The 26,995-nt window shown below is 43.8% G+C and overlaps 1 protein-coding gene across 1 annotated transcript in view; it reads left to right on the top strand.

The window, feature by feature from the left end:
• The window catches only part of TRPC5 (transient receptor potential cation channel subfamily C member 5), a 695,984-nt gene that overhangs the window by 340,992 nt on the left and 327,997 nt on the right, over positions 1-26,995 (top strand). The window contains exon 4 of the mRNA XM_078688815.1: positions 6,784-6,923. Within this exon, the coding sequence (XP_078544941.1) occupies positions 6,784-6,923 (140 nt within the window). The remainder of the gene's footprint in view (positions 1-6,783; positions 6,924-26,995) is intronic.

Genomic DNA, 26,995 nt, shown 5'->3' with positions numbered 1-26,995 from the left:
TCCCGCACAGCGGGGGGAAAACACCCCGCAGCGAAGGGGTTAATGAATGGTGTAAGTGACCTCGGGGAAGTAGCTTTCCAGAAAGTTTTACATGAAGGTGCTCTTAAGCAGCATTGCCTCCTTTGAGGGCCTAAGACTGCTTAAAAAAAAGTTTTTCCGTTTATAGAGCAAAGACAGGGATGGTGCTCTATTGTTCCTTATAGGCCACCACCCCTATGTGTCAGCCAATCACATTGGGTCATAATTAGCAACCTACTTAAGTAATAGACTTTGAGCAGGTCATTCTATCAACTCCCGGGGCACGAGATTTTGCTTTGTGACCCACTAGTATATAGGTCACATCAAAGAATTAGAGACTTGTCACAAATAGCCCAGCAGCAGCCCCTGCAGTTAAGAGCGGTGGGGCTGGGTAGGGGTGATTTCGACAGATGACGAGGGAAAATTAATGAATTATTTAATTTTCCCTCGTGGTCGTCTGTCGAAACCCTCCTAACCCGGCCCCACCACTCTTACTTGCACTGGCCGCTCCTGAAAAAAACAGTGTTCAATTTAGGACCACTTTTTACGACCTGTTCCTTAGTACATCAGGGTATTTTAGGCTTTTGTAAGGAATCTTTTCGATTGCAGTTCACACATGGAAAAAGAAAACAAATGACTTACCGTGGATTTGAGGTTCAAAGGTAACTGTATTTCAGTTAATAAAAACCATAATATATTGCACAGATAAAAACATTAAAAAGTCTGCTAATATATTGTGAATCAGTTTTTAACAATTTCATTTAAGCATCACAGAAGTTCATATTATATTCTGTTTGGACAGAATCACTATGGAGCCATCTTTACGTAACATTCATCAAACCTTTTGCGGTCAATAGCCGTTCTGCTTTAAGATAAAATGTTTATGAAAGCAGCTATTATTTGTGGAGTCTCCCCTTTCATACAAAATAGTAAAGCGTGCTGACATGATCTAATACCATACGTGTTAAAAAATCTTTTCAGTAAGATTGTTCTTTACGTTAATAAGATCAGGCAGATTGATAAAATGTGAGTTAAACTTTCTTCATGTAATAGGCAAAGTCTGCACTTTGGGGGTCATTAGGATGTCGGGCGGATTGCCTCCGCCAGGCTGGCGGTAGCCACCGCCGGCCTGGCGGAGGCAATCCGCCGACACTGTTTCCCAAATTCCCCCGCCATATTAGTAAGGCGGGGTGGACCGTGGCGGACGGAAAGACCGTCTGCCGCTTTTCCATCCCGGTCGCCTTGCGACCGCGCCGGAAAGAGCATAACATGGTGGCGGTGTCCAATGGACACCGCCAGCCATATTATGATGCCTGCAAATAGGTGCCTTTCCGCGGCGGCAGGCAGGCGGTCTTTGCTTTGGGGGGCCCCTGCGGGCCCCCCTGGTGAAGGTCGAGGTGGGGGTGCAGAGGGGGGTACCATTTGCATGTACAAAGCGGCAGGCACCGCGCGGTGCCTGCCGCTTTGTATATGCAAATGCATAAATGCATTTTTAGCATTGTAGCGGGCGGTGCAGAGTGCACCGCCCGCCACAATGCTAAAAATGAAGGATGTGCCCGCCACTGTGGCGTGCACATCCTGATTCCCCCAACGGGACCCCCGCCCTTATGGCGGGCGGTCCAGAATACCGATAGGGTGGCGGGCGTCATCTTAATGAGGCCCTTTGTGTTCAAAGGTTGTGGTTGCTATTTGGGGATATATTCTAGTGTTTGGCATAAACCCAAACTTATCTGCAGTAGCTTGCTTTTATAAAATGATCTAAGTAGTGTTGTAAGGTGTTTCTGGGGGTGAGGCTCCCTGTAAGTGTCAATCGTTATCCAGGCGTGCCTTTTTGTCCTGAACTCTTCTTTATCATCAACCATGAATGCCTCCTTGTTTGCTTATTAATTACTTTTTTTAAAAGAGTCGTGTGGAAGTGCCATGTCCCATAGCTCTTTAGCTTTCAGCGTTGTTGGGGCCAAGATGTTCGAATTTTGATGCATGTAATTTTGAATTTTATTCCATATCAGAGCTCGCAATGTGTTTCCATCAGAGGATCTTACTAGTGACATGTATTTGATCAATGCACCTGTTTGTGCTAGTTTTTGATTTATTAGCGAACATTCTAGTCGGATCTGAGAGGGAAATGCACTCTGAGGAAGCTGAAATAAAAGTCTAAACAAGTTGGGCCTCATTTATGAAAAGTGATGCATCGCTGCATGAATACAGCGATGCGTCACTTTTCATTGCGCCCTCTTTGCGACATGCTGGATGCGTCATATTTACAATATGACGCATCATGTCGCAAGGAGTTACAGATACGTCAGTATTTCTGACGTATCTGTGGGTGCAAAAATGACGCATTGCTGGAGTATGTCACAAAAGTGACGCAACTCCAGCAATGGGTCATTACACATGGGCAAGTCCCCTTTCAATGTGCCTGCGTCAGGTAAGATATTGACACATTTGCGTCCTAGAAGTGACGCAGTGAAATCTCATAGATTTCACTGCGTCACTTCTACGAGGCTTACTTGCGTCAAAATGCCCACCCTGCATACATTATACCTGGCGCAGGTATAATGTGGTGCAGGGGTTTAAAAAGTGACCCGTCTACCTAGCTGCGTCACTTTGTAAATATGACGCAACATGGCGCATTTTGTTACCCTACTGGTGCGTCACAAAAAGTGACGCACCGGCGGGGCAAAAGTGACGCAATGGTTCATAAATTAGCCCCCTTCTTTTGTGCTAAATTGAGAAAAGGCCCTGAAAAGCATCAGTGCCATATCAGAGAGTTGGAATGAACTTGGCTTGTATTACAGTTAGCAGTGGATGAAAGGTCGGGCTGTGTAATTTCCGATATATTCGCTGGAAAGTTGAGATTATGGAAGCAATTCTTGGTTTTAGTACACTCTGATGTAAGTTGTGTGACTGCCAATCTTGTAATCATACGGCTAGATATTTGTATGATGTAGATCGGAGAATTGGTTTCCACCTCAGTGACCAGCTGCCTTTCTTATATATTTTCCTGCCAAAACTCACTACCTGTGTTTTTGTGAAATTAACAGCCATTTCATTCTCATACAATAGATGTTTAATTTTTTAAGTAGCCTCTGTAAGCCCATCCCAGTTAGATTCATAAGGACAAGATCTTCAGCATATTGTAGTGAGGGTACCTTCCTGGTTGCCAGTCTTGGTGGATGAGAATGAGATGTTTCCAAGTAAGCACTAAGATCCGCCAGAAACAGATTAAACAGTACAGGCGCCAAGAAGCAGCCTTGCTTCAGGCCACTCTTTATGGCTATTTTTTCCATTTGGTGTTTTGCCCAAGTTTAACCTGGGTCCAATTATTGGCATACAAAAGTTGAATTGCATGCAAAAATTTTGAGGGAATTTCCCAACTGCACAGCTTTTTTCATATTAGATTTGCGGTTGACATGGTCAAAGGCTTTTGAAAAATCCACAAAACATGTATGTAGTAACTGTTTCTTTGACATGCATTTGTAGACAATCATATTGAGTGCTACCAAATGTTCTAAAGTACTAGCTTTTGATCGGAAACCTGTCTGATTATATGGAATCACATTTTTCATTTCAGCCCATTCTTCAAGTTCTGTCAATATAAGTCCAGTAAATATTTTGGAATTGGTGTCCAATAAGGGTACCATTCTGTACCTTTCCGGAGAGGGGTGAGGGCCCTTCTTGTAAATTGACTGTGGAAGTGAGCCATGCCAAGTGTCCGGGATAGTTTCTGTGGCTAAGCAATAGTTGAATAAGATTTGGAAGCAGCTACTCCAGAATTCCCTGTCTGCTTTACATATAACTGCTGAGAGGCCATTGGGGCAGGGCGCACAGTTCCCCCTGCTTTTCTCTATTCTTTTTGTGATTTCGCTTTGTGTGGAGGCCTGCGTTGTTTCACATAAAATGTTAGTTGTATTTAGGGACCAATCGTCATGTGTGGATTTGTGATTCCATTCTTCTAGAAAATTATTTTTCAGATTGCTTTTTAAATAATGCATAATATGGAGGCAAATTATGGAGTATTAATATCCTTTATGCATGTATATATTGAGTATTTATAAAGCGCTCATACACCTGAAGGCAACTTGGCACTATGTATAAACTATTAGGCAGAGAGAGCACAATCAGATGGTCCATTATGTGGAAAAGCGCCACATTTATGAAGTCTTTCTAGATTTCAACAATGTGTTTTCTTCTCGGATGGTAGTCAGAAGCTGGCTTCAGTGGAGGGTACAGATGAAAAATCTCTTCCTCCTACCTTATTTTTTTTTTTATTTGGATATTTGCAGCACGTTTTTATACACTAATCTAAATGAATGGACTGGACAATACCACAGATAGCAATATCAAAGGGTCTTATGGACAGGATACATGGATTTAAAGACTACTCTCTGTTTATTACATAGCCAATGGGAAGATATCAAAACAGGGATGATGGAATTAATAGAACTAGCATCATTCTTGCAGAGGCATTTTGAATTAGCTGGAGTTTAGAGAGCACGCCACCTGAACGAAGAAGGTATTAAGCGTTGCCGTATTCAATGAGTGTAGATATGATGGCTTTCATGAACATTACTTCATGGAAAAAAGAGAACAATGAGTATTGTGCATATGAAGATAAAAAGCAGGCACCCATTACTGTACTGATTGGGCTGTGAGATTCAGTCATTTTCAACTTGACTCCTAAGTTTGACACCTGAGCAACTGATTCCGGACGCGTTCTTAACTCCGGCAACCACAATGGATGTCACAGTCACTAGAAAGATGTTTGGGCAAATGTGGCTTGTATCTCAGCTTTATCCCCATTGAGCGTCTGTTGGTTACTGCTCATCCAGCTCTTGACTTGTTGTAGACAGATATATAGATGATCAACTCTGGCATCTAAATCATTGGATATCTTGAGGAACAATTTCATGTCCTCTTCATACATAACAAAGGAGTAGCCAAATGATTGAATTAAGCACGCCACTGGGGGGCTATAGATTAAGTATTAAAAGGAACAGGTACTTCTGAGTGCTGAAAGGAAAGAAGAATAGTACTTCCTTCAGGGTTCGCAAGGTACGGAAATACTGACACCGGGCTTTTACAGTGTTCCACACACCGAGGTTCCTTCCAGAAACAGCTAAAAACCCACCTTTTTAGGGAAGTATTAGATACAACCTAACACTTCTAAGTATCATGGAGATCTCCCCACCCGGATGCGGTTTCTTCTCTTCCAAAGCGCTAAGAGACCTGTCGGTGTACATGCGCTATACAAGAATACAATGAGTTATCATTGTCTGGCGGTCCTCAGAACCAAATACCATCAATAGGTCCAGTAATATCAGGGCTTCAAGGATATCTGTATCTGCGGTCTGAGTCCTCCTTGCTGGCCTGAGAAGGTAGCAAAATGATTCTTGTTTCCACAAATTCCTGTAGCTGATGAGACCAAATAATAGAACACTCCCCAAGGTACTGATCAATTCACAAAAAATGTATCTATTTGAACACTTATGCGCTCCCTCCTCTCATCATTCAACTCTGTGATCACTGTGCAAAAACCCTTATGAATATCATGTGTATAGGACATTATACATTAATTCCAAGGACCGCCTTCTCCGTAAGTTTGGATAAGTATGGAAGCTGCTGGATCCTTTATAGGGGGCGCTATTTCTTTGCTGCAGTGAAGGGTTCTGAACCTATCCTATACATTATCATAGTGAACATTTCTGATGCCAGTCGGAATGGCAGTAACACACTTTAAAGAGCGATATTTAAATATTCTTATTGCTATTTCACTCCGTATCAAACACCCTTTGCTTCACAGATATGTACTTTAATATGATTTCTTATCACCAGATACAGTCTCAAAGAGCCTGTATCTGCTGTCATCAAATCAGCATAAAACAAACAAAAGCAAGCACCAGTATAAAAGATATCAAGGGCTCCACAATGAAGAGCTTTCTGCTGTATCACACAAATTACACGACTGCATGACTCATAAAACCAATCAAACAAAAACTATAATAAAGCACGTCGTACCATGTCTAGAAAGTACATTTTTAGTTCATTGCATAAATCATAAGTGCTCAATCCTAATGGTATATGCGCAGATTAATTAAATGATAGTCCCTTTTTTGATCCATCCAATTTTTAAGGCTGAGAAGCTCGTATTTCATTGTGCAACGTTTGGAGGTTTGCCAATTTATTTATAAAACTTCTACACTATTAAATATAGACTTGAATTTAATGTCTTACACTCAGGTCAGTGTGCCCTATAAAAGGCAACAGCATATTTGTGAGTTTGAATGTGTTGGGTTCATCTTGCGCACTCCTAGATACAAAGCACCAGAGCGCTGTGCTTTTTAGTAGGATACAATACAGAGGGTTTATGGATGTTTATTTGGGGTTTCAGCTGGCTCGGGGGATGAGGGGAATACATGGGTTGAAGCAAGTCACAGCATTGTGGATTGCTGGGTGATAACCTGGAAGAGGCTGCTGGGATTGGGCGTAGGTAGGGTTAAATTGGTAGGGGCAGCATGGGTAGGCAGGGGCATGATGAGCAGCGGGGTCCAGGAGTGGCCAGCAGGTTTTTGGGGAAGTGGGCTCTTCAGATCACCCTACTTTTCCTGATTTCATATTTCTGTTGGTAAATCTACACAGAAGAACGCAGGGTTTTTCCCTGTATGACTCTACTGGAAATCAAGCGTGTACTGTAGTTGAAAGTGTCACTTCTAGGATTGCCTTTTTCCTCCTCAGTTCTCATAAACATGGACCTTTGTCTTTCAGGCTTCATCTGGGGTGAGATAAAGGAGATGTGGGACGGCGGATTCAACGAGTATGTTCACGACTGGTGGAATCTGATGGACTTTGCAATGAACTCACTCTACCTGGCAACCATCTCCCTCAAGATAGTTGCTTATGTCAAGGTAATCTCATTTATGAGCTTGTTGTTCCCTGTGCATGTGATTGGCTTAGGGCTATGGCTGGAAGAGAGGAAATGGGTCTTCAGAGACGTTTTAAGGAAAGGACAAGGTGGACAATTGCCCAGGGATCTCACCTGCCAATGTGCCCCTTTTCTATCTAGCTCAACCCTATTTCCTTATCTCACCCTCTCTCCTCTCTGCCTACCTCTACCTCTGAGTCTGTCTCTCTTTGCCTTTAGGATTTGTGGAGGCATTGGAAAGACATTTCAACTGTTTTTGTGTGAACTCTATTTCTGAAAGTTTGGTTGGTATCATGCGGGCCTCAATTAGCAGAAAATTGGTAATAAAATTCAAAGTTGTTACGAACAGGGGGCCCTAAAATATGTCTTGCCGGGGCCCCAAAAACAACTCATAATATGAAAGCAGGAGTCGCTAGTGAGTCTCTTTTTTTGCTAGGTGCCTTGAATACATGGAGACAGAACCCAATAATAGTTCATTTGAGTGACACATTGGTTCAGAAGTCTGGGGGTGAGATCACACAAACCACCCACATAAAGTACCTTAAGTTCTGCTTCACATCTATAATTAAGATGTCAAAGATCTTCATTTCAGTGACTTATAATACAGATATTTATCAAAAGGTGACTCATAAAAAATGATCTGCTGAGTGCCATAAGGTATTGTAACCACTTAGATCTCATTTTTTTAATGGTTTTCAGTGAAAGTTTTGCAAAAGGCAAAAGATAAAAAAGAACAAGCCTGTAGGGTGACGAGTGCAATGTTTTATTAAATTAACTCGTTAAACGCCAGCACCTGAATTAAGAAAGTCAAGTCCAAAATTAAGAAGATAGAATTTATTTTCTTCTCAATAACAGAGATGGTTTGAACCAATCTCTCGGTAAAAGATCATCATTGAAAGGAAATGAGAGACTATACAACATAAGTATAAACCCACCCAAGAAAAAGGAGCCCACGAAGGGAAGGAGATCACTCTACTTACCATGGCTCCCCAGTAACTCGAGAGTACACCCTAACAACTACTTCACATATCAATGCTTTTAGAACAGAACCAAGATTAATTATATGTTGCAACTCCTTTTATTGAACACGTCCAATTCAAGACGTGAGATGATGAAAAACACCTTTCAAAAAAACAAGAGGCATGGCTTGCATTTTCAGTACTTACTAAAGCATTATACCATGTATGCAATGCATCTATGAGCAGGCGAGGCATCTTCTGAGACTCTGCTGCTGCGGCGCTTGGTGTTTAAAACCATTTAGAATTACTGCCATTGACTGCTACTGACCCGGGGACATTAATTGAATTGAGAACCTTTTTAAAGTGCGCTACATGTTCGGCGCTTGCAGCGCGATCTTGTGCGTTTTTATGTGCGTATTATTTTACAGAAGTCTGGGAATGTGTATATGACTAGCGGGGCTCTAGGACATACTCACATTTAATTTGTGTAAGTTGCACCGCTGTTTGGCGGCTCATTAGCTGGGGATTAGACGCCATCGCCATCTTGGGAGGGGAAGTGCCGGAAAAGGGACGCCATCTTGGTTGGCGGTTTAGCTCTTGCTGTTGCAGAGCCAGAGCACGATTGGGTACTATTTAAACGTACCCTGATGACGCGCAGCGGTAACGCGCAGCGGGCGCGCCATAGGCACGCCAGAGGCTCGCCAGAGGCGAGCCCATCTTTGCCCATCAGTGACCATCAGGGGCCCGGGGCCAGAACCCCTGGTCCAATTCGGTCGTACACCAGAGGTGAGCTAATGGAGCTTAACTGCAGGAAGTCCCAACTTGTCCAGGGCTGTATTCATGCGCTGGCTCGCGAGGGCTTGCTGCATTCTCCCAGGATTACCACAGCGCGGGCGCGCCACGTTAAAGCTCAGGTGTTAAAGTTCGGTCTTCTGAACACGCGTTCGTTGCAGGGACACAAGCTGGAGGTCTTCTCATTACTGGAAGACGGAGAGCTGGATGCCCTTGCACTCACGGAAACGTGGCTGGAAGATTGCTCTATACCAGATTTAGTGGCGGCGCTGCCAGACAATTATTTGGCACTCCACTTCAATAGGGAGGGAGCCAAAAAAGGAGGGGGAGTAGCCCTCCTCTATCAAGCTCGTCTCCGCGCTGAAAGATTTCTATCAGAAACCATGGGGGGCGCTGAGATCTTAGGAGTCAAACTTAGACTGGGGGCGGCGTGTGTGGCGTTCCTGGTGGTCTATCGCCCGCCTGGGGCTTCGCAGGACTTCCCTGTGTTGTTTATTAGACTACTGCAGGATCTGCGGTCAAGATACGATAAATTGATTGTCGTCGGTGATTTTAATTATCACTGGGAGAAATCCCCTAAAGAAGGTCCAGCACTACTGATTGAGGAGGCAATCTCCTCCTTAGATTTCACTCAGCAGGTGAATGGACCGACCCACGAGAAGGGACACATGCTAGACCTAATTTGGACCACCATGCCAGCTCAGGACGCCACAGAGATTTTGCCATGTGTTTGGTCCGATCATTCATTAATAAAATGTAAAATCCTTCTGAACGGCCATCCGCCCAAGCTGGGTGAAGGTTGGAAAATGGCCCGAAAATGGAGAAATCTTGACGGAGACAGAATGAAGTCTTTCTTACAACAGTCTCCGCCACTTAAAGAGCAGGGCGCCAATGTCGATGCCCTTTGCGGACATCTCCACCATAAACTGGGGAGAGCCATTGAACTGGTGGCACCCCTTCGTAGGGTGAAGAAGGTGGATAGGGGAGTGGGGGCCCCTTGGTATAATGATTCCCTACGTGATATGAAACGTGGGGTGAGGAGGAAAGAACGTGCGTGGCGGAAGCAATACGACGCCACTGCTAGGAAAGATTACACGTCCTCCCTGGCGTCCTACAAATCTGCAATTCAAACCAGAAAGGCGGTCTTTTTCGAGGAGAGAATAGTGGCAGCTAGGAATCCACAGAAGGAAATCTTTCGGGTTTTGTCAGAACTCAGGACAAACAAGGAACAAAGCACTGAGTTCACCCAACAAGATTGCCAGAAGTTCCAGGACTTCTTTGTGAGTAAGATCTCCGACATTCTGGGAGAAATCGCTGCAACTACAACCCTCGATTGTCCTAGCCCACCTGGTTATATTGCTCCGCTAGTTCTCACTCCGCTAGCTGAGTTCCCTTTTATTATGCAGAAGGAACTGACCAAGATCACGGACCGAGTTAAATCCGGTTCATTGGTGGATCCATGCCCGCCGGAAGTATTTAAGCTAGCTCTCCCGGGCATGGAAGAAGAAGTTTTGCATTTATTGAATACTTCTCTCCACACAGGACAGGTCCCTTTAGCATTTAAGGAGGCTCGATTGATCCCTTTGTTGAAGAAACCTGGTTCGGACACTAAGTGTCTAAAGAACTTCCGTCCTATTTCCCAGTTGCCTTTTCTGGCTAAAGTAATCGAGCAGCATGTGCTGATATCGCTCTCCAAACATCTTGACAGTAATAACCTGTTGGAAGCCAATCAGGCAGGGTTCCGTGCTAATCATAGCACGGAACTAGTCATGCTATCGATTCTGGATGAATTGAGGAGTCGGGCTGATACTAAAACACCTAGCGCCCTGGTACTATTAGATCTCTCCGCGGCGTTTGACACCGTGTGTCATGTACAACTTTTGTCGCGGTTGAGGTCTTTTGGTATCAGAGGTACAGCCCTGGCTTGGCTTGCATCATTCCTGCAGGGCAGGACACAAAGAGTCCAACTGGGGGACATGCTTTCCACCTCCGCGCCTATTACCTGCGGGGTCCCACAGGGTTCTGCTTTGTCGCCCCTGCTCTTTAACATCTATCTGCAGCCTTTGATTGCCCTCCTGAATAGGATGGACTGTTTAGTCTATAACTACGCTGATGACACCCAGATCATTATCCGGCTTGAGGAAGGGCCAGGAGCGTCTACCAGGCTACAGGACATACTTAAGGCCACGGTTAATTGGATGTCTAAAAACTCCCTAAAAATTAACCCGGAGAAGACGGAAGTGTTGCCCATTTCCATCACGGGCAACCCCTGGAACGAGAGTTTCTGGCCGGTAGAGCTGGGTGTACCACCGAAACCAGCGGTAGCAGTCAAAAGTTTGGGTCTGCACCTGGATGGGAAACTATCCATGGAAAAACAGGTTACGTCTGTAGTAGGTACCTGCATTGGTTTAATGCGGCAACTGAGGAAAATATCGGCACTGCTATCGTTCTCTACCCTGAAACAGGTGGTTTCAGCGACCATCTTGGCCAGATTGGACTATGGTAACTCCCTGTACATAGGGCTACCCCAGCGGTTGCTGGATAAGCTACAGGGGGTTATGAACGACGCGGCCAGGTTGATCTATAAGAAACCCAGGATGACCCATTCATCCCCGCTGATGCAGGAGCTTCATTGGCTCCCAATTCGGCAGAGAGTAGTTTTCAAGGGACTGTGCATAGTGCATAAGACGCTGTACGGAAATGCACCAAAATATCTTAAGTCCAGAATTTCACTCTATACTCCGAGCAGGACTTTACGCTCTTCGGATGCTTCTCTTCTATCCCAACCCCGATTTAGACTGGCCACGGTGGGGGGACGTGCTTTCTCTAAAACACTCCCGGCTCTGTGGAATAAATTGACCCCAGATCTAAGGAAGGAGCGCAATTTGATGACTTTTAGGAAAAAGCTAAAAACTGTTTTATTCAAACAGGCATGGAGCAGCCACTAAGTGCCCACCAAGATCAAGTAAGATGCTCAGCCCCACTGGTTAATTTGGACATCCAGCGCTTAGAGGCCCCGGTGGCTATAACGCGCGATACAAATCAAATAAATAAAATAAATAAATAAAATAAATGAGAAAAATAATCCAATTTGTGATTAATAAGTGCACTTTTGAGATGAAAAATACTCCCTCATGCTTTGCAATACAAACACTTTGTTAAAGGCACAATATGTTAAACAGCAGTGTTACATATAATCACAGCATATAAATTAGAGAACAAAAGACAAATGCAATAACATTGATCACTCAGGAGTATTCACAATTTTAGAAAAAGCACTCACAAATTTGCAATTTTCAGACCAGTTGAGCCTGAAATTAAGTGATGTTTAATTTGTGTGATAACAATCACAAATTATACTGAAATTTTCATAATTATGCTTAATTTGCAACTATATGCTCAGTTGACTCAAATTATTACTACACAAACTATAACTGTAGAACGGGGGGTTACTGTTCCACACTGAATATGGCAGACTCGCAGTAGAGTCTGTATGTAGCCACTGGATGCATGATCTTATATGAGCAAATGCCTTCACCCACCCAAAGGAGGCATACTTCATCATTGGGCTTGCTTCTCGATGGGCTGGCGCTGCAGTACCCAATGGGCCCACTGAGTAGGTGCTCTAGTGGCGATCTTTTATTTGCCAGTGGAATACTAGAGGTTTGAGTGTGTTTCCAGTCAATGGGTAAGTAGATTGGAGAAATGAGAACTAAAATCGACCATTGACTTCGTGAGACTATCAATTTAATAGGTTTCCGAGTCTATGCTCAGGGTAAAAGCAGAGTGAGTGACTACAAGACATAGTCTCTATATTGTAGAGATATACGTTGTGATGTAAGATCTAGTCAGTATATCTAGATCTTAGTCTGTGGTCAACATGTTTCACGCCTTAATTGTGTTGAAAAAAGAACAGTTGGCATGCTATCAGGAACTACATATTGGCATACTTAATCTTCTGTGAGGGAGGGAACCTAAGTGTGTGTCTGGGTTTTCTTACCCCGGCGGGTTGTGTGGTAATCAATCTTTAATTAAATTTGTCTGAAGGCACTCACATCAATGCATGTGTGTTTCATGTTATAACAGTGACTTGCATAAATAAGAAATAGAAAACATACATACTGTACTTACATATCCAGTAAAATTACAATTTCTTGATTTTTTCTAAACGTAAATTAAGAACCAAACCTCACTATAATGTTCAACCCACATTGTCTTCTCCTTTTTATTTTCCTAAAAGATCTTTATAACTTTCATGGTACTCTCACGGTACCCATCCCGCAATCTTCTGCCCCATGGTACCAAGCTTACATGGTAAAGCAGTACCATGTAGTGGAAGCTTGCAGGTTGAGTACAGAAAGAGTACCACTGTACTTCATGGAAGGGCCGCTCAGGGTCCCATGAGTACACTGCAGTACCCCCAACTCAAAAACCTTTAAAAAATCTTTAATCACTGAGGATCCCCTTGGATCCCCCAATAAAGCAGTCGCTGCAGGTAAGAGCAGTTGGGCGGGATTTCGACATACAACCACAAGGGAAAATCAAATAAATAATTAATTTTCCTTTGTGGTCATATGTCGAAATCCCCCTTCGCCCACCAACTGGGCACCACAGCTCTTACCTGCACAGCCCGCAGCTGAAATAAATTCCTGTGAGTTAAAATGTCATTCTGTACCTCCTTTTGCCCTTTGTAAAAAAAAATTAAGATATGAGGAACAAGTCCTGGAGTCTTGTAACACCTGCTGCAAAACCTTCTGTAGCTGTTGCAGGTGGCCAGTCAGACTTCTAGGTTCTGAGGTATTGCATTGGCTGATAGGAGAAAAGTCTCCCCCAATTAATGGGCTTCAAATATATATATTTTTTTTCACATTTTACTGTACCATGGAAGCCCCACAGTCCATAACAATCCAGATATCACAATATTTTCCAGGAGATAAACATCTTCACCGCTCCAAGCACAGCCTCAGACTGATTCATGGCAACAGTGTAAGTGCATCATATAGAATATAGTTTGGCCGATGAGTGGCCTCAGCTGAATTTATAAAAACGTCAAACTTCCTATTAAAAGTAAAATCTTGATTTTTTTTATATTTGTTTGTAAATAAATAGAATATTTAATCATTTGTATATTGGCTTGATGAATGCTTGTTTCTCAGATTTTTGTGTATTGTTTTGTGGTTCAAATCTTCAAAAAAGCTTAGGCAGGGTCCCGCCTTCCAGGCATGTGGGTCATGCCTGGAAGGCGGGACCCTGCCTAAGCTTTTTTTGTGGGGGTCCCCGGATTCCAATGGGTCCACAGAAGTCAAAAGGTTAAGAACCACAGATGCAGACCAATGTATCCCTCTCATTTCAAACTTTATGTTGTGTAAATGCAAAACTACGCTGCAGAGCAAAGCACTCCAGGAAAACAACGCGGCATGTTTAAAGAGGTTTCACATTACGGCCATATTATGATATTTTCTGTTTAGTGATAACAGAAGGTGCTAAAGTCACATTTTCACAGGCTTTCCCCTGCAGACACAGAGCGCTGAATAAAACTCGTTAAGTATGGAGCTTTCATTCAAGCAATTTCCTTTCCAACTGGAACTGACAAGCTTATGCATGCTATCTGCGCTCTAACACCGCAAACTGTTGTCTGCTGAAGGATTCTTTTATTTAGCGAAAAGGAAATCAAATGCCAGCATGGGAGTTAATCCTGCGCTCCTTGACAAGTGCTCAGGTGCTCAGAGAAAAAACAGCTGACAAAAGACCCAGGGAGCTTGGCAGCTCAGGGAATGTTAGCGATAGAGGATGGGAGGCGGGTGTATTCATGGTGGTAATGGAGCCCGCCCGCCTGATACAGAGCCTAGGTGGAGGAGGTAGACACAAAGAGAAAGAGCAACCTCATATTATGAACCTCTTATTAGGTTTGTGAATGTTTACAACATGGATGTTCAAAACGGGGTCACGCGGCTGCGTCCAGTTCACATGTTTCGTATAACCACTGACTATGTAAATTAAGGCCAGGTGTAATTTCAAAGTAATTTTGGTATATCTACGTTAGTCTTTGATGCAGAATTATAAGTCATAAAGAAATTACTCCTGCTTGCGTAATTATGAGTAATTTGGGGGGGAATAAATCCTACTGCACGAAAGCCCAAGCTTTTTTTGTTCTGCCAATTGCTCTGATGCCGTTTGATGAATTTTCACAACATTTTAAAAATTAATACGACACTCAGTTTAGCTGCTACTTTGAAAGTTTTGGGGTGATCAATCAAGTGGGGGCCCAGAACCATGGGGTGCTTAAAAGCGAGTTTGCCTCATGATAATTCTCATAGGACCTTTAGAGACGGCTACAGCCCAAACTGCTTAACCGAATTACACCAAATTTGGCAGGAAGGTAGATGTTGGTTCTAGGAAATGCCTTTTTGTGATTTAGTGTAAATCAGTTCAATAGTTGCTGAGAAATTTAAAGAAATTCCCAGTTGTATATATAGGGACGTGGTGGATCCGAGACCCCTCCCGATCTTGCACTGAGATCAGATTGGCTGCCAACACATCAAACCAGGAAGTATTGGCAGCCATTTTGTGACTCGGTTGAACCCAGTCACAAGAAAAAAACATTTAAAAAAAAAGAAAAGAAGGCAGGGTAGAAACACCCTGACAGCCTAGGCCTTTTTGAGGGGTCCCATAGGGATCACTCAGGGCAAGAAAAGCATTTTATTTTTAAAACATTGACGGGAGTCGCATGGGATCTGCAAATCCCGTCAAAATTTTAAAAAAGAAGCGCGGGCTCTGCGCTTCATTTGAAATCAGCCCCCAGGTCGACTAGGTCCCAGGTGCATTATGAAAATAGAGGTGGGGGCGCAAGGAGCCCCCTCCTCGGGCTAGGCCAAGCCCCTGGGACCACCACCTCCCTAGGGTAGTCACATAATTATAGGCTGTGGAGCCACGCAGCTCCCCGCTGTCCCGGGGACAGCCACTGTCCTGGGGACTGTGGGGGAGGTCCTACGGCCTTCCCCAGTGCCACGGGGCCACCACTTCCCTGGGGCTTATTTGGTTTTTGATGGGGGGTCGTCTCAGACTCCCCCAGCCCCGGGGACCGCCACCTCCCTGGGAAATCAATAACAAATAATGTGGGAGGGGCGCACAGCCCCCCCCACGGTCCAAGGTACCGCCCCATCCTTGGGGCACACAAATTCTTTTAAAAAGAAATGTAATGTGGGTTAGGACTTATGGCCTTCCCTGCAGCCCCGGGGAGCACCACCTCTCTGGGGCACAAACACAATAATGAAGGGGGTCCATTTGCAGGCCCAGGGTACCACCACCTCCCCGGGGCTAAAGTCAACATTGGAGGGGGCTGCGTATATCAGCCTGCCTGTATTAGGGTGCCACGTGAGCCCCCTCCCCTTTAAAAAATAATATTAATGCCGAACCCCAAGGGATGGGGCCCCGGGCTCCGTGGCACCCATCCCCTTTGTTTAAAAAATATATAAAGGCCTGATCCTGAATGATATTGACCCCGAAGTTGAAATAGGCCTCTAGCCCCCTCCCATGTAAAAAAAGAAAAAAATAAACAAAGAGCAGACCCCGGGGGATGGTGTCCCTGGGGCCAAAAGTTGCCCAGGGAAAGGTGGGGTCACACAGCCCCCCTTCCTTGTTTAAAAAAGAAAGGCCTGCACAACCTCTTTGTATTTTTATAAAATTAAAAATAAAAAAAAAGAGGCAGGGCCTCGGGGATAGGGTCCCTGAGGCCCAAAATGGTTCAGGGAAGGGGATCCTAAAAAATAGGAAGGTAAAAAAAAGCAGCAACTCGCCAGAAGCACCCCTTTCTCCACCACTCTGCAAGCAGGCCTTATGGCATGCCGCTGGTTGGGGGATGAAGTCCCTTGGCTGCTGAAGATCCTTAGGAGCCAACAAGACCTCCTGTTACCTCCAGTAAGCCCCACAGAGTGAGACTGCTGAGAGGTGGTCGGAGGCCACACCCCCTTTCCCCACCACTCTGTAAATGCGCCTCTTGGCGCACTGCTGGTGGGGGGATGAGGTCCCCTTGCCTCCTGAGGGCCTCAGGACTAAAGTGGACTTCTTCCCCCAAGCAGCAGTGTGCCAGGAGGCGCATTTGCAAAGTGGTGGAGAAAGGGGGCGTGACCTATGACAACCTCTCAACAATCCAGCTGTGTGGGTCTTACTTGAGGTAACATGAGAGCTAGTTGGCCCCCAAGAATACTCCGGAGCCAAGGGGACTTCATCCCCCAACTAGTAGTTGCACGGCTTATGACCTCATATATTACATCACTCATGACATGGTAAATGACATCACTGATTGCATTACTGATGACATCATCCACAGAACCACTCAAGCACCTAATCACGCCCCATACAACCTCTTACGTCCACTCTCACACCCGTACAACCACTGACATACCCATTCACAGACCTATAGCAGTACTCACACACCCACTCACTCCTCCATAGAGCCACTCACACACCCACTCACTCACTCATACAGCCACTCGCACAACCATTCACTCACCCATATAGGCACTCATACAACCAGTTATTTACTCATATAGCCAGTCACATAACCACACACTTATCCATGCAGCTACGCACACACCCATGTATTTACATGCAAAGTCACACACCCACTCACTCACCCAATCAGCCTCTCAACACAGCCACTCACTCACCCATACAAGCCCTCATACACTCACTCACACAACCACTTACATAACCGTTCACACATCCATACAGCACTCACACAATCCTATACTCAACCCATACAGCCATTCACACACTTACTTTCCAATATAGTCACGCACATACAGCCACTTAACTTAACAACTACTCAAACAGGCATTCACTCACCCATAAAGCCACTTACACACCCAGTCATTCACTCATACAGCCATTTAGACACCCACTTACTCACACACATAGTCACTACACACCCACTTACCCACTGATACAGCCACTTACACCGTCACTCACCCACCCATTCAGCCACTGACAAACCCACTCGCTAATACAGCCACTCACAGCACCTCACTTACCCACACAGCTACTCACACAACCACTTATACACCCATACAACCACTCACACACCCATACACACAATGATACATACAGTCACAGCGCCACACACATGATATATATTAAAAGTAGTATCACTCATTAGAGGTACACCTAGTATACTACTTTAACTTTTGTAGTGCCTTAGTATATATGTTTAACAATCAAACTCTTACAAAATACTTACACTCACTGGATGGTGTTATCAGTGATGTCATTGGAGATGTCATGAGTGATGCCATTGACCATGTCATGAGTGATGTTATATGTGAGGTCATAATACATGTTGGGCATCCAGAGCTTTTAACATATGTATATGTTCACAGCCCCATCATTCTCATATTCCTAAATACCAGAAGTAGACGTTTTTCAGTGCGCTTGTCCAGATTTGGGACATTCGGACTATACAGTCCTAGCTGCTGGAACATCAACAGGCCTCTATAAAGGACCGTCCCGAACCAAGAGCATTAATAAAGGGCAAAGCTTAAATAAAGACTGAATAACCAAGGTGTCTATAAAGGACTATCCCGAACCACAAGCATTAATAAAGGGAGAAGCTCAGATAAAGACTGAATAACTAAGGTGTCTATAAAGGACTATCCCGAACCAAGAGCATTAATAAAGGGTGAAGCTCAGATAAAGACTGAAAAACAAAGGTGTCTATAAAGGACTATCCCGAACCAAGAGCATTGATAAAGGGAGAAGCTTGGATAAAGACTCAATAACCAAGGTGTCTATAAAGGACTATCCCGAACCAAGAGCATTGATAAAGGGAGAAGCTTGGATAAAGACTGAATACCAAGGTGTTTATAAAGGACTATCCCGAACCAAGAGCATTGATAAAGGGAGAAGCTTGGATAAAGACTCAATAACCAAGGTGTCTATAAAGGACTATCCCGAACCAAGAGCATTGATAAAGGGAGAAGCTCAGATAAAGACTGAATAACGAAGGTGTCTATAAAGGACGATCCCGAACCAAGATCATTGATAAAGGAAGAAGCTCGGATAAAGACTGAATAACCAAGGTGTCTATAAAGGACTATCCCGAACCAAGAGCATTGATAAAGGGAGAAGCTTAGATAAAGACTGAATAACCAAGGTGTCTGTAAAGGACTATCCCGAACCGAGAGCATTGATAAAGGGAGAAGCTTAGATAAAGACTGAATAACCAAGGTGTCTGTAAAGGACTATCCCGAACCACGAGCATTGATAAAGGGAGAAGCTCAGATAAAGACTGAATAACCAAGGTGTCTATAAAGGACTATCCCGAACCACGAGCATTAATAAAGGGAGAAGCTCAGATAAAGACTGAATAACCAAGGTGTCTATAAAGGACTATCCCGAACCACGAGCATTGATAAAGGTAGAAGCTCAGATAAAGACTGAATAACCAAGGTGTATATAAAGGACTATCCCGAACCACGAGCATTGATAAAGGGAGAAGCTCAGATAAAGACTGAATAACCAAGGTGTCTATAAAGGACTATCCCGAACCAAGAGCATTGATAAAGGGAGAAGCTTAGATAAAGACTGAATAACCAAGGTGTCTGTAAAGGACTATCCCGAACCAAGAGCATTGATAAAGGGAGAAGCTTGGATAAAGACTGAATAACCAAGGTGTCTATTATTGCTCTTGTTTCTGGATAGACCTTTTTAAAGGTAGCAGCTTAGGTTCCCTTTTGGCACAATACTGAATAACCAAGGTGTCTATAAAGGACTATTCAGAAACAAGAAGCAACATAAAGTGACAACCTAAAATTCCCTTTTGGCACAAGACTGAACAACCACTCTGATCCTGGTGCTACAGACAAATCTACAAATGATTAACAGTGTCCCAGATGTTTCCAAAGTGATGGAATATAAGAAAGCACTGTTTGTTTGTTTAAGATGGATGTATCTCTGGCATGGGTGTGCTTGGCACTGAAGAAAAGATGTGTTTTTTGATCTAATAAAGTGCATAAATGCTATTTACATAGCTTTAGGGTGTAAAGTGTTGTCTGCAGGTTACTGGTTTTCCTACTGTGGGACCATGTAGAGGACAATGTCCTAGGATGTCCTCTCGCCACAGTGTAGGTGGGCTCCTTAGATCATGAGTATAGGGTTCCTCTATAATAGAGGTATTCTTGCGACCCTCTCCAATACCTGTATGTCCACGGGCTGCGTAGCTGTGCATTTCACTGTGATACACAATGCTTAATTTGTAAAACAAATAAATGCCAGGACCCTCCTCAGGAGGCCATCAAAGCTTGCACCAACCATTTCCTTTATCAGCGTTGCCAATGACAGTACCAACACAACTAACCATCACACGCCTACAAGTGTGACAATTCACACTTCACCTGTTCAAGGCCCCCAAAGCAATGAGAATGGCTTGGCGGCAGGTATTAGTTGTTTTTAATGCATACTGAAATAATAATAATCAACTGTTGTTCTGTTCATCTTTAAATTACACAAACCGCGCCTCCATGTGGCAGCTGTCATAAGTGCAATTGTTGACAATGAAGTGCAGGTGCCGAGCACCGGAAACCATCAACTCAAATTAAGCACTGGCGATACAGCAGTAAAGCCTGTTCTATGACCTTATTAAAATGCAGATGTGACATGTAAATGTAGTGTAGGTGAAACGTATGGACAGCAAGGCACAAGGTATGAACACTGGGATGCAACACTCATAAAGAGTAGTAAGATTGCAGGAGTCACAGATGTAGTGCCAGAGGTGCACTGGAGACTAAGCTCTCATTCATTGTTGAGCTGTGCAGCCGGCAAACGGGGCAGTGTGGCAAACTCACCTTCTCTACTACCCCAGCTGCAGTCAAACCCCCTCCCACCCCCCACCCCCCCGAATCTAGAGTCCCCTACTCATTGCAGATATTTTTCCCCAAACGGTTCCTGCCTACATGGCAGGAACACCTCCTGAGGACAGAGCCTATGTACAACCATTGATTGAAATGGAAAAATGAAAGTGCAGGTACTCTGTCCCAGAGTACCTGCTTGTTTCCGAGAAGTGCTGGTACTCTCCAATTTAACGTATTACATTTCCCCTTGAGAAGAGCCGATACTCTCCGTGTCAAAATTAAAAAATGCCAGTACTCAGTACCGGACAGCACTGGCGCATTTAAAGCACTGAGTACAACAGGTTAAAAACAAATGAATTTCTGGCCTACCAAATCGTTTTTTTATAGAAAAACATAGCTCTTGCAGCCCATCAGCTGGGATGTTTTTTCTCTCACTATGTAAAAAAAAGTTCTGGACTTTCTCTACCTGGGACTGCCATTTTTGGCATAGCATAACTTGACATATTAAAAAAAATAAGCTTGAAACGTGTTATTCTCCACTTCCATCAAGGCTTACAATTGGGGATCAGGCAAGTTTTATCATAATAAACGGGACACTCAGCTGACAATTTGAAATGCTGACGAACTTATTAAATATTGTATCAACCCGATCTAACATAACACCCTTCGATGCTTGATTTTCGACCAGGGTGTCCATAAATAAAAAGACACCGAGCTAAAGATTATTTATTCATCTGTCCTTAAGAACAGTGTCAGAATTTCCGATACAGCTCGGGTACCATATACCCAAAATAGAGGAAGTGAGAACTGCTTGTGAACTGGGTGAACTTGGTGCAAAATAGCATAATGTGCTCAACAGTATCTTTTTCCACCAAATCCGCAATCACACTTCTCATTTACCTTTTCTCCGCTACCGCTCAGGACTAAATACAAATTCCCTTTTTGGGAAGGTCTCCAAACTAAACCCTCAGTTTAAGAAGTATTGTTCTGGATAAATCAAATCCATACACTTCTCAATCCTAAATTCTGTTTTAAATACAAGGTACCTTGCTAGCAGGTTACCTTCGAGTACTTTAAATAAATGTTCTTCTATTTTAGGGAACCAGACCTTTTCTTTCCACTGCTAAAGCTGCACTAGGGTCTCTATGCCAATGAACCTGTATAAAAGAGGTTTCTATGCAGCCTGACCTGCCATGGAGGAAATGCCTAGCTTGAATATAGGGACATCATTCATCAGGGACCCTATGCAATTATTCCCTAACACTTAGAGCTTGTAATATCGGGTCTGGTGGCTTAGTGAACTAATGCATCCCCTGTAGGGTCCTGTGTTTGACCTAATGGGCAAAAGTTCAAATTCCAGCAGGTCCACTCAGCCTTTCATCCTTTTGAGGTTGATAAAATGAGTACAATTGAATTGTGTAACAATAAACATCTGTTATTCAGTGCCAAGATAGGTGAACGTGTGCTCATAAATACACGTTATGTTACTTGTATGTAACTTTGCAATAAACAAGTTTTCCAGTCTCATATTTTTTTAACTTATACACCAGTTCTAACTATGCTATTGACTGGGTGTTTTGTGATGTGTTCATTATTTCCAATATAGTTTTTATATCTAATATTCCTATGTAACAAACAGCGTCCTGCTATGTTGTTCCAGTGAGATGCGTGCAAAAAATCAAGGTTTTCAGTTCTCATCTGAAGCAGTGTTCCTTTTGAATTTGCTTGTCAGCCAACCTATTACCTCTTTGAAGCTTTATATTGTAATGGTGAGCTTTGATTTTTGTCCTTTTCATAATGTTTTTTTTGGAGTGTACATCATTTGCTATTTTTATTTATTTATGTTGTTAAGATTTGATTTGTCCTAGTGGTGGTTTGTCCTAGAAGTCAACCTGCAGCACTGCTATAGCTGAAGAAGGCAATCATAAAACAACCTGGTTCTGGGGCAAGATACATGATTGAGGTGTGTTGTTGATGTCCTGCAGTTTAACTCACAATCGGTTTTCCTCAATCGCCCTTGCACTAGAAGTGGCGAGATCAGTGCTTAATTTCAGCCGGTGGTTACGGGTGCTCGGCACCAGCACTTAATTGTCAACACTGGTGCTTGTGACAGTCTGCCACATGGTGGCGCCGTGTCTAATTTAGAGATGAGCACAAATACAGTTTTATTAATTCAATATATATTGAAAATGACTATTACCTGCCGCCTAAGCCATTCTTATAGCTTTGGGGGACTGGAATAGTCTAAATTGTTGCACTGTTATGGTTAGTAGTTGTGTTGGTATTATTATTGGCAGTGCTAGCAGGGGCAATGTGCGGTGCAAGCTGTAGTCGTCTCCTTACGAGTGCCCTGACACTTTTTTTTTTACAAACTAAGCACTGGGTGGGTTGTAGTTCCGGCCATCTAGACTAGATTATAGACAGAGAAGCCTCCTTGAACAAGGTGTTCACAATTTTCTAGAACATAATCGTACTTGGATAATTACTCAGTACTGGCTGGAAAAACATTTCTTAGCTGTGCTTCCAGAATCTGCTCAAACTCCCTGTGAGCTTCTAACAATTGAATATGGATTGAGGAACCAGGTTTGCCTTGTCGGATCTCAAATTGCTATTTGGAGCATAGGAAAGGAACAGAGCCTGAAGATATTTCAGACCTCTGCCCTCCTGTGCCTTGAATATGGTGCAAAACACTTTAATTGTATCATTTGTGCCGCTGGGAGCCAGTGTAGTTCTGCGAGAGCTGAGAAGATGTGACCTGACTTTTTAAATTATAACAGAGCCTGTCTGCTTAATACTGCAATCTCTGTAGTTTTGCCGTCTTTTGCTTAGGGCTTCCAGCACAGATTAAGTTGCAGTTACCAGGTTCAGTAACACCGGGTTAGTACAGTGCAATCTGCTACCCGGGGCAGAAGAAGCAGCTTTGTTAGACACATTAGTTTGAAAATGGTTTTCTTTACCCCTGAATTATTTATCACCTGTACGATAACGGTTGTTTATGATTTCATACGTCCTTACACCCCCGCATAGTAAGTCTTTTTTTGTTGATAAACACATTTTTATTAGTTGTAAACCACAATGAGTGGTAAAGGTGAAGCAGTGGACACACAATCACAGTACAGGAGAAGAATCGACATTTACACAATAGAGCGGCTCTCATGTCATACATCGTTCATAAAGTTTGCGCCATTTGATTCACTGACCCACATACAATTTCAGATGGATTGACCCAACCATTTCCCCCACACCCGTCCATGTTTGTGGAGGCAGCCCCTTGCTTCATAGGCCATTAGCTCCTGATGCATGCACAAATCGACTCGTCGCCACCAGCCTGTCAAAGTGGAAGGAGCAGAGGACATCCATCAAGCAGCGATCTCATTTTGGCAACTAGGAGAGCAGTACGCAGGAATGATCACTCAGCTCTCGTGCCCCCAACGCCTTCAAACAACGAAGCAAGAACATCAGGGGGAAAGGGGAGCCTCGCCCCGAAGGATGTCCGACACATCAAGGGTCACCGTGGTCCATTAGTTTGCCATCACACAGCAGGGCCATACCATGTGATAAAAATCCTCCAGATCCATACCACATCGGAACAGGAGGGCCTGGGGCGGACTCCCGCTCGGTGCATTTGAGTCGGAGAAATATAAGCGTAATAAAGGTAATATATTTGAACCAACCACAGTCTGGTGGAAATAGTAAGCTCACTTGTGGCCATCTGAGCGTCTAGCCAATTCTCGCCCTCAAAAGGACTCAACCAACCCTCCCATCGCAGTCTAAGATGCTGCAGCGTTACCCATAAGAAGTTTGGCTTCAAGAGGGTTAAATTCAGGTAAGGAGTCAGATCCTAGGACATGAGTGTGAAGTACATGTCGGAGTTAAAGATATTTGTAAAATGGAGTATATGAGGCTTGAAGATCCTGGAAGGAGCGTATGTGCATCCCAGACCAAACGTCTTGCAATTGAGTGAGACTAATGATATCCAGGCTTTAAAGCCCTGTACCTTGGCCGTCTCCCCCAACCAGGTACCATGCCAGAGAGGTGGCTGTCGCATAGGTTTGTCATCCCATTGCGCATGTTTAAGCGCAGCTCTCCAGGCAAGGAACACCACTTTAGTTATTGGAGGCAAGATAAGGGGAGTGGGGACCCGTAAAGCAGGGCCTGCAGGCACGGAAACTCCAGTAGGGATAATTCTAATCGATAAGCAGGGTCCGACCATCCTACATTGAACTAATCATGAACAACAAGAAGGTGGGAGTCCAAATAATAAAGATAAAGATTAGTCATCCCAATTCACCATCGTAGGGACTTCGCTGACAATGCACGAAAGCAAGACGGGGTCTGGACCCTTGCCACAAAAGCATTGTGGCCTTTGTGTATAAAGTCCGAAACCACGTTCACAGTAAGTGAATTGGTAAGTTTTTAAAGAGGTACAGAAACCTTGGAAGAATCATCATTTTATATAGCGCTATGCGCCCCATAACTTTCAAGGGAAGTGATTGCCATCCAATTAGGTCAAACTTGGCTTTCTGAATCTGGGGTTGGAAATTGAGGGCCCAGGTGAGTTTGGTAGGAAAGCGACCCAGATAACTAAGTATTTGAAGCTGAACCAACTAAGAGGAATGTTCGTCTGTGAATCAAAGCAGCGTCTAGATGAGGCCAAGGGTACCAATAAAGACTTGGCGGGATTCATTTCGAGACTCGAGGTCGACTCAAAGCAACACAACAGATGGACACTGGGGACCGCCCATAGCGGGGTCCGCTAAATATAGGAGTATGTCATCGGCATAGAGAGCTAAGCGATCCTCCTGGTCAGCACTCCAACTCCATCCCCCGATTTGGGGATCCGCACAAACAAGCTGAGCCAAAGGCACAATTGCAAGTGCAAAAAGGAAGGGGGACAGTGGACAACCCTGCCTGGTCCCCTGCCTAATGGAGAAGATGCAGAATTCAGAGAGGACCCCATTAATCTGCACCCATGCAGTGGGATTGAAATAGAGAATACAAACCATTCCACAAAATGGAGGTCCAGCGCTGGCCGGGGAGAGCACTAATTACATAGTAAGTATTAAGCAGGCCACATGTTCCCCAATACTGGGACAAGGATATTTTAGGCATTCTTGTGTTTATGTCTGTGAAGTCTACTTGTCTAGGGTGTTGTGCCACAGAACGCTACATGTCTTGAACACTCTTGTCCCTGAAAGGTGAGGTTTTCACAGCAAACCTGTACCTCATTTTATCAGTCCTTCTCCCTATATGACTGCTTATCCTTTCGTCTCTAGAATATCTCTGCATCTGTATTGTTCGTCGGTATCAATGCATTAATCATAGATTTCTGTTTCCATATTTCTTCATCAGTCCATCAATCTCTTTCTCAATATATACTCATCACTCCATGCACCTCTGTCTCTTCTGTTCTCACTGACATTATGTTCATAAAGGAAGCTAGCTAGCACATACATACACGTGTATATATTCAACTACTCCGCGTCCATCTGTCAACTAGGTCTTAATCTAAAAATGCTGCTCACTATGTATCTGTGCATCACTATTATCAGACTCTATTCCTATCCCTACCGATCTACCTAGATATGCAGCATCTTAGGGTCATCTGAGGACACAATACTTACCTATTTGAATGCTTCTTGAAGTTTACAGTAGATGTTGTGCAGTACAAACATGCAAAACAATAAAAATAGATGCAGGCGTATTGATTCCTTATGCACTGTCCTAAGAGCCAAAGACAGCTAAGCCTCAGTAAAAAGAAAACATATTTGCTGATTTTTTTGGCAAGAGTATATAGGCTGTCATCCACCATGGCTCATTCTTGAACAATATGTCCGAGCAGCTGACACCGATAGAGTTGGAAGCTACTGGCGAAGAAACATCTTTCCGCTCTTCTGATAAACACAGTTGTTGACAAACGATGTTTCTTGGAGATCTATCAATTTGGAAGATGTGAAATGTTAAGAGCTATTCGGAAATGAGGCCTAATTAGAGAACCAAAAATGCCATCAAGGAACCATTGCCAAGGTATTGACTTTTATTTTTGTGTTTTTCCTGGCAAACAAATGCCTTCCTCAAAGCCCCTTCTGAGTAATCCCCAGTCTCCCTTAAAGTCAAACTCTAGTTCCAATTTTATCTATTTACTTAACTGTTTAATAAAGCGCCAGCTTGTGACTATTTGCCACTTTACAAAGCTAATGTGGCTGGTGATCAGTCTCCAAGGTATTCTGGAGTAGGCCTTCTGGGTAGTGAAGCCCTGTGCCTGAACCCTGGCCATCGCTGGAGTGAGGAAACCGACATGGGTGGTAATAGTGGAGAGGAAAACCCGGGTCAAATGTAGCTGGTTCTACGTGTCAAGTTGCGGTAAATTCTAGACCGGTGCACCTAGAACCCTAATTGTTTGGCCTCCTTGAGTGTACAGCGGTGTGCGTTTTAAATATTCTGGATCTAAAGAAGCA

The sequence above is a fragment of the Lissotriton helveticus genome, chromosome 4_1 (genome assembly GCF_964261635.1).
Source record: "Lissotriton helveticus chromosome 4_1, aLisHel1.1, whole genome shotgun sequence".
Taxonomy (NCBI): domain Eukaryota; kingdom Metazoa; phylum Chordata; class Amphibia; order Caudata; family Salamandridae; genus Lissotriton; species Lissotriton helveticus.
Note: the sequence above shows the minus strand (reverse complement) of the source record. Positions and strands in the feature narration are given on the sequence as shown.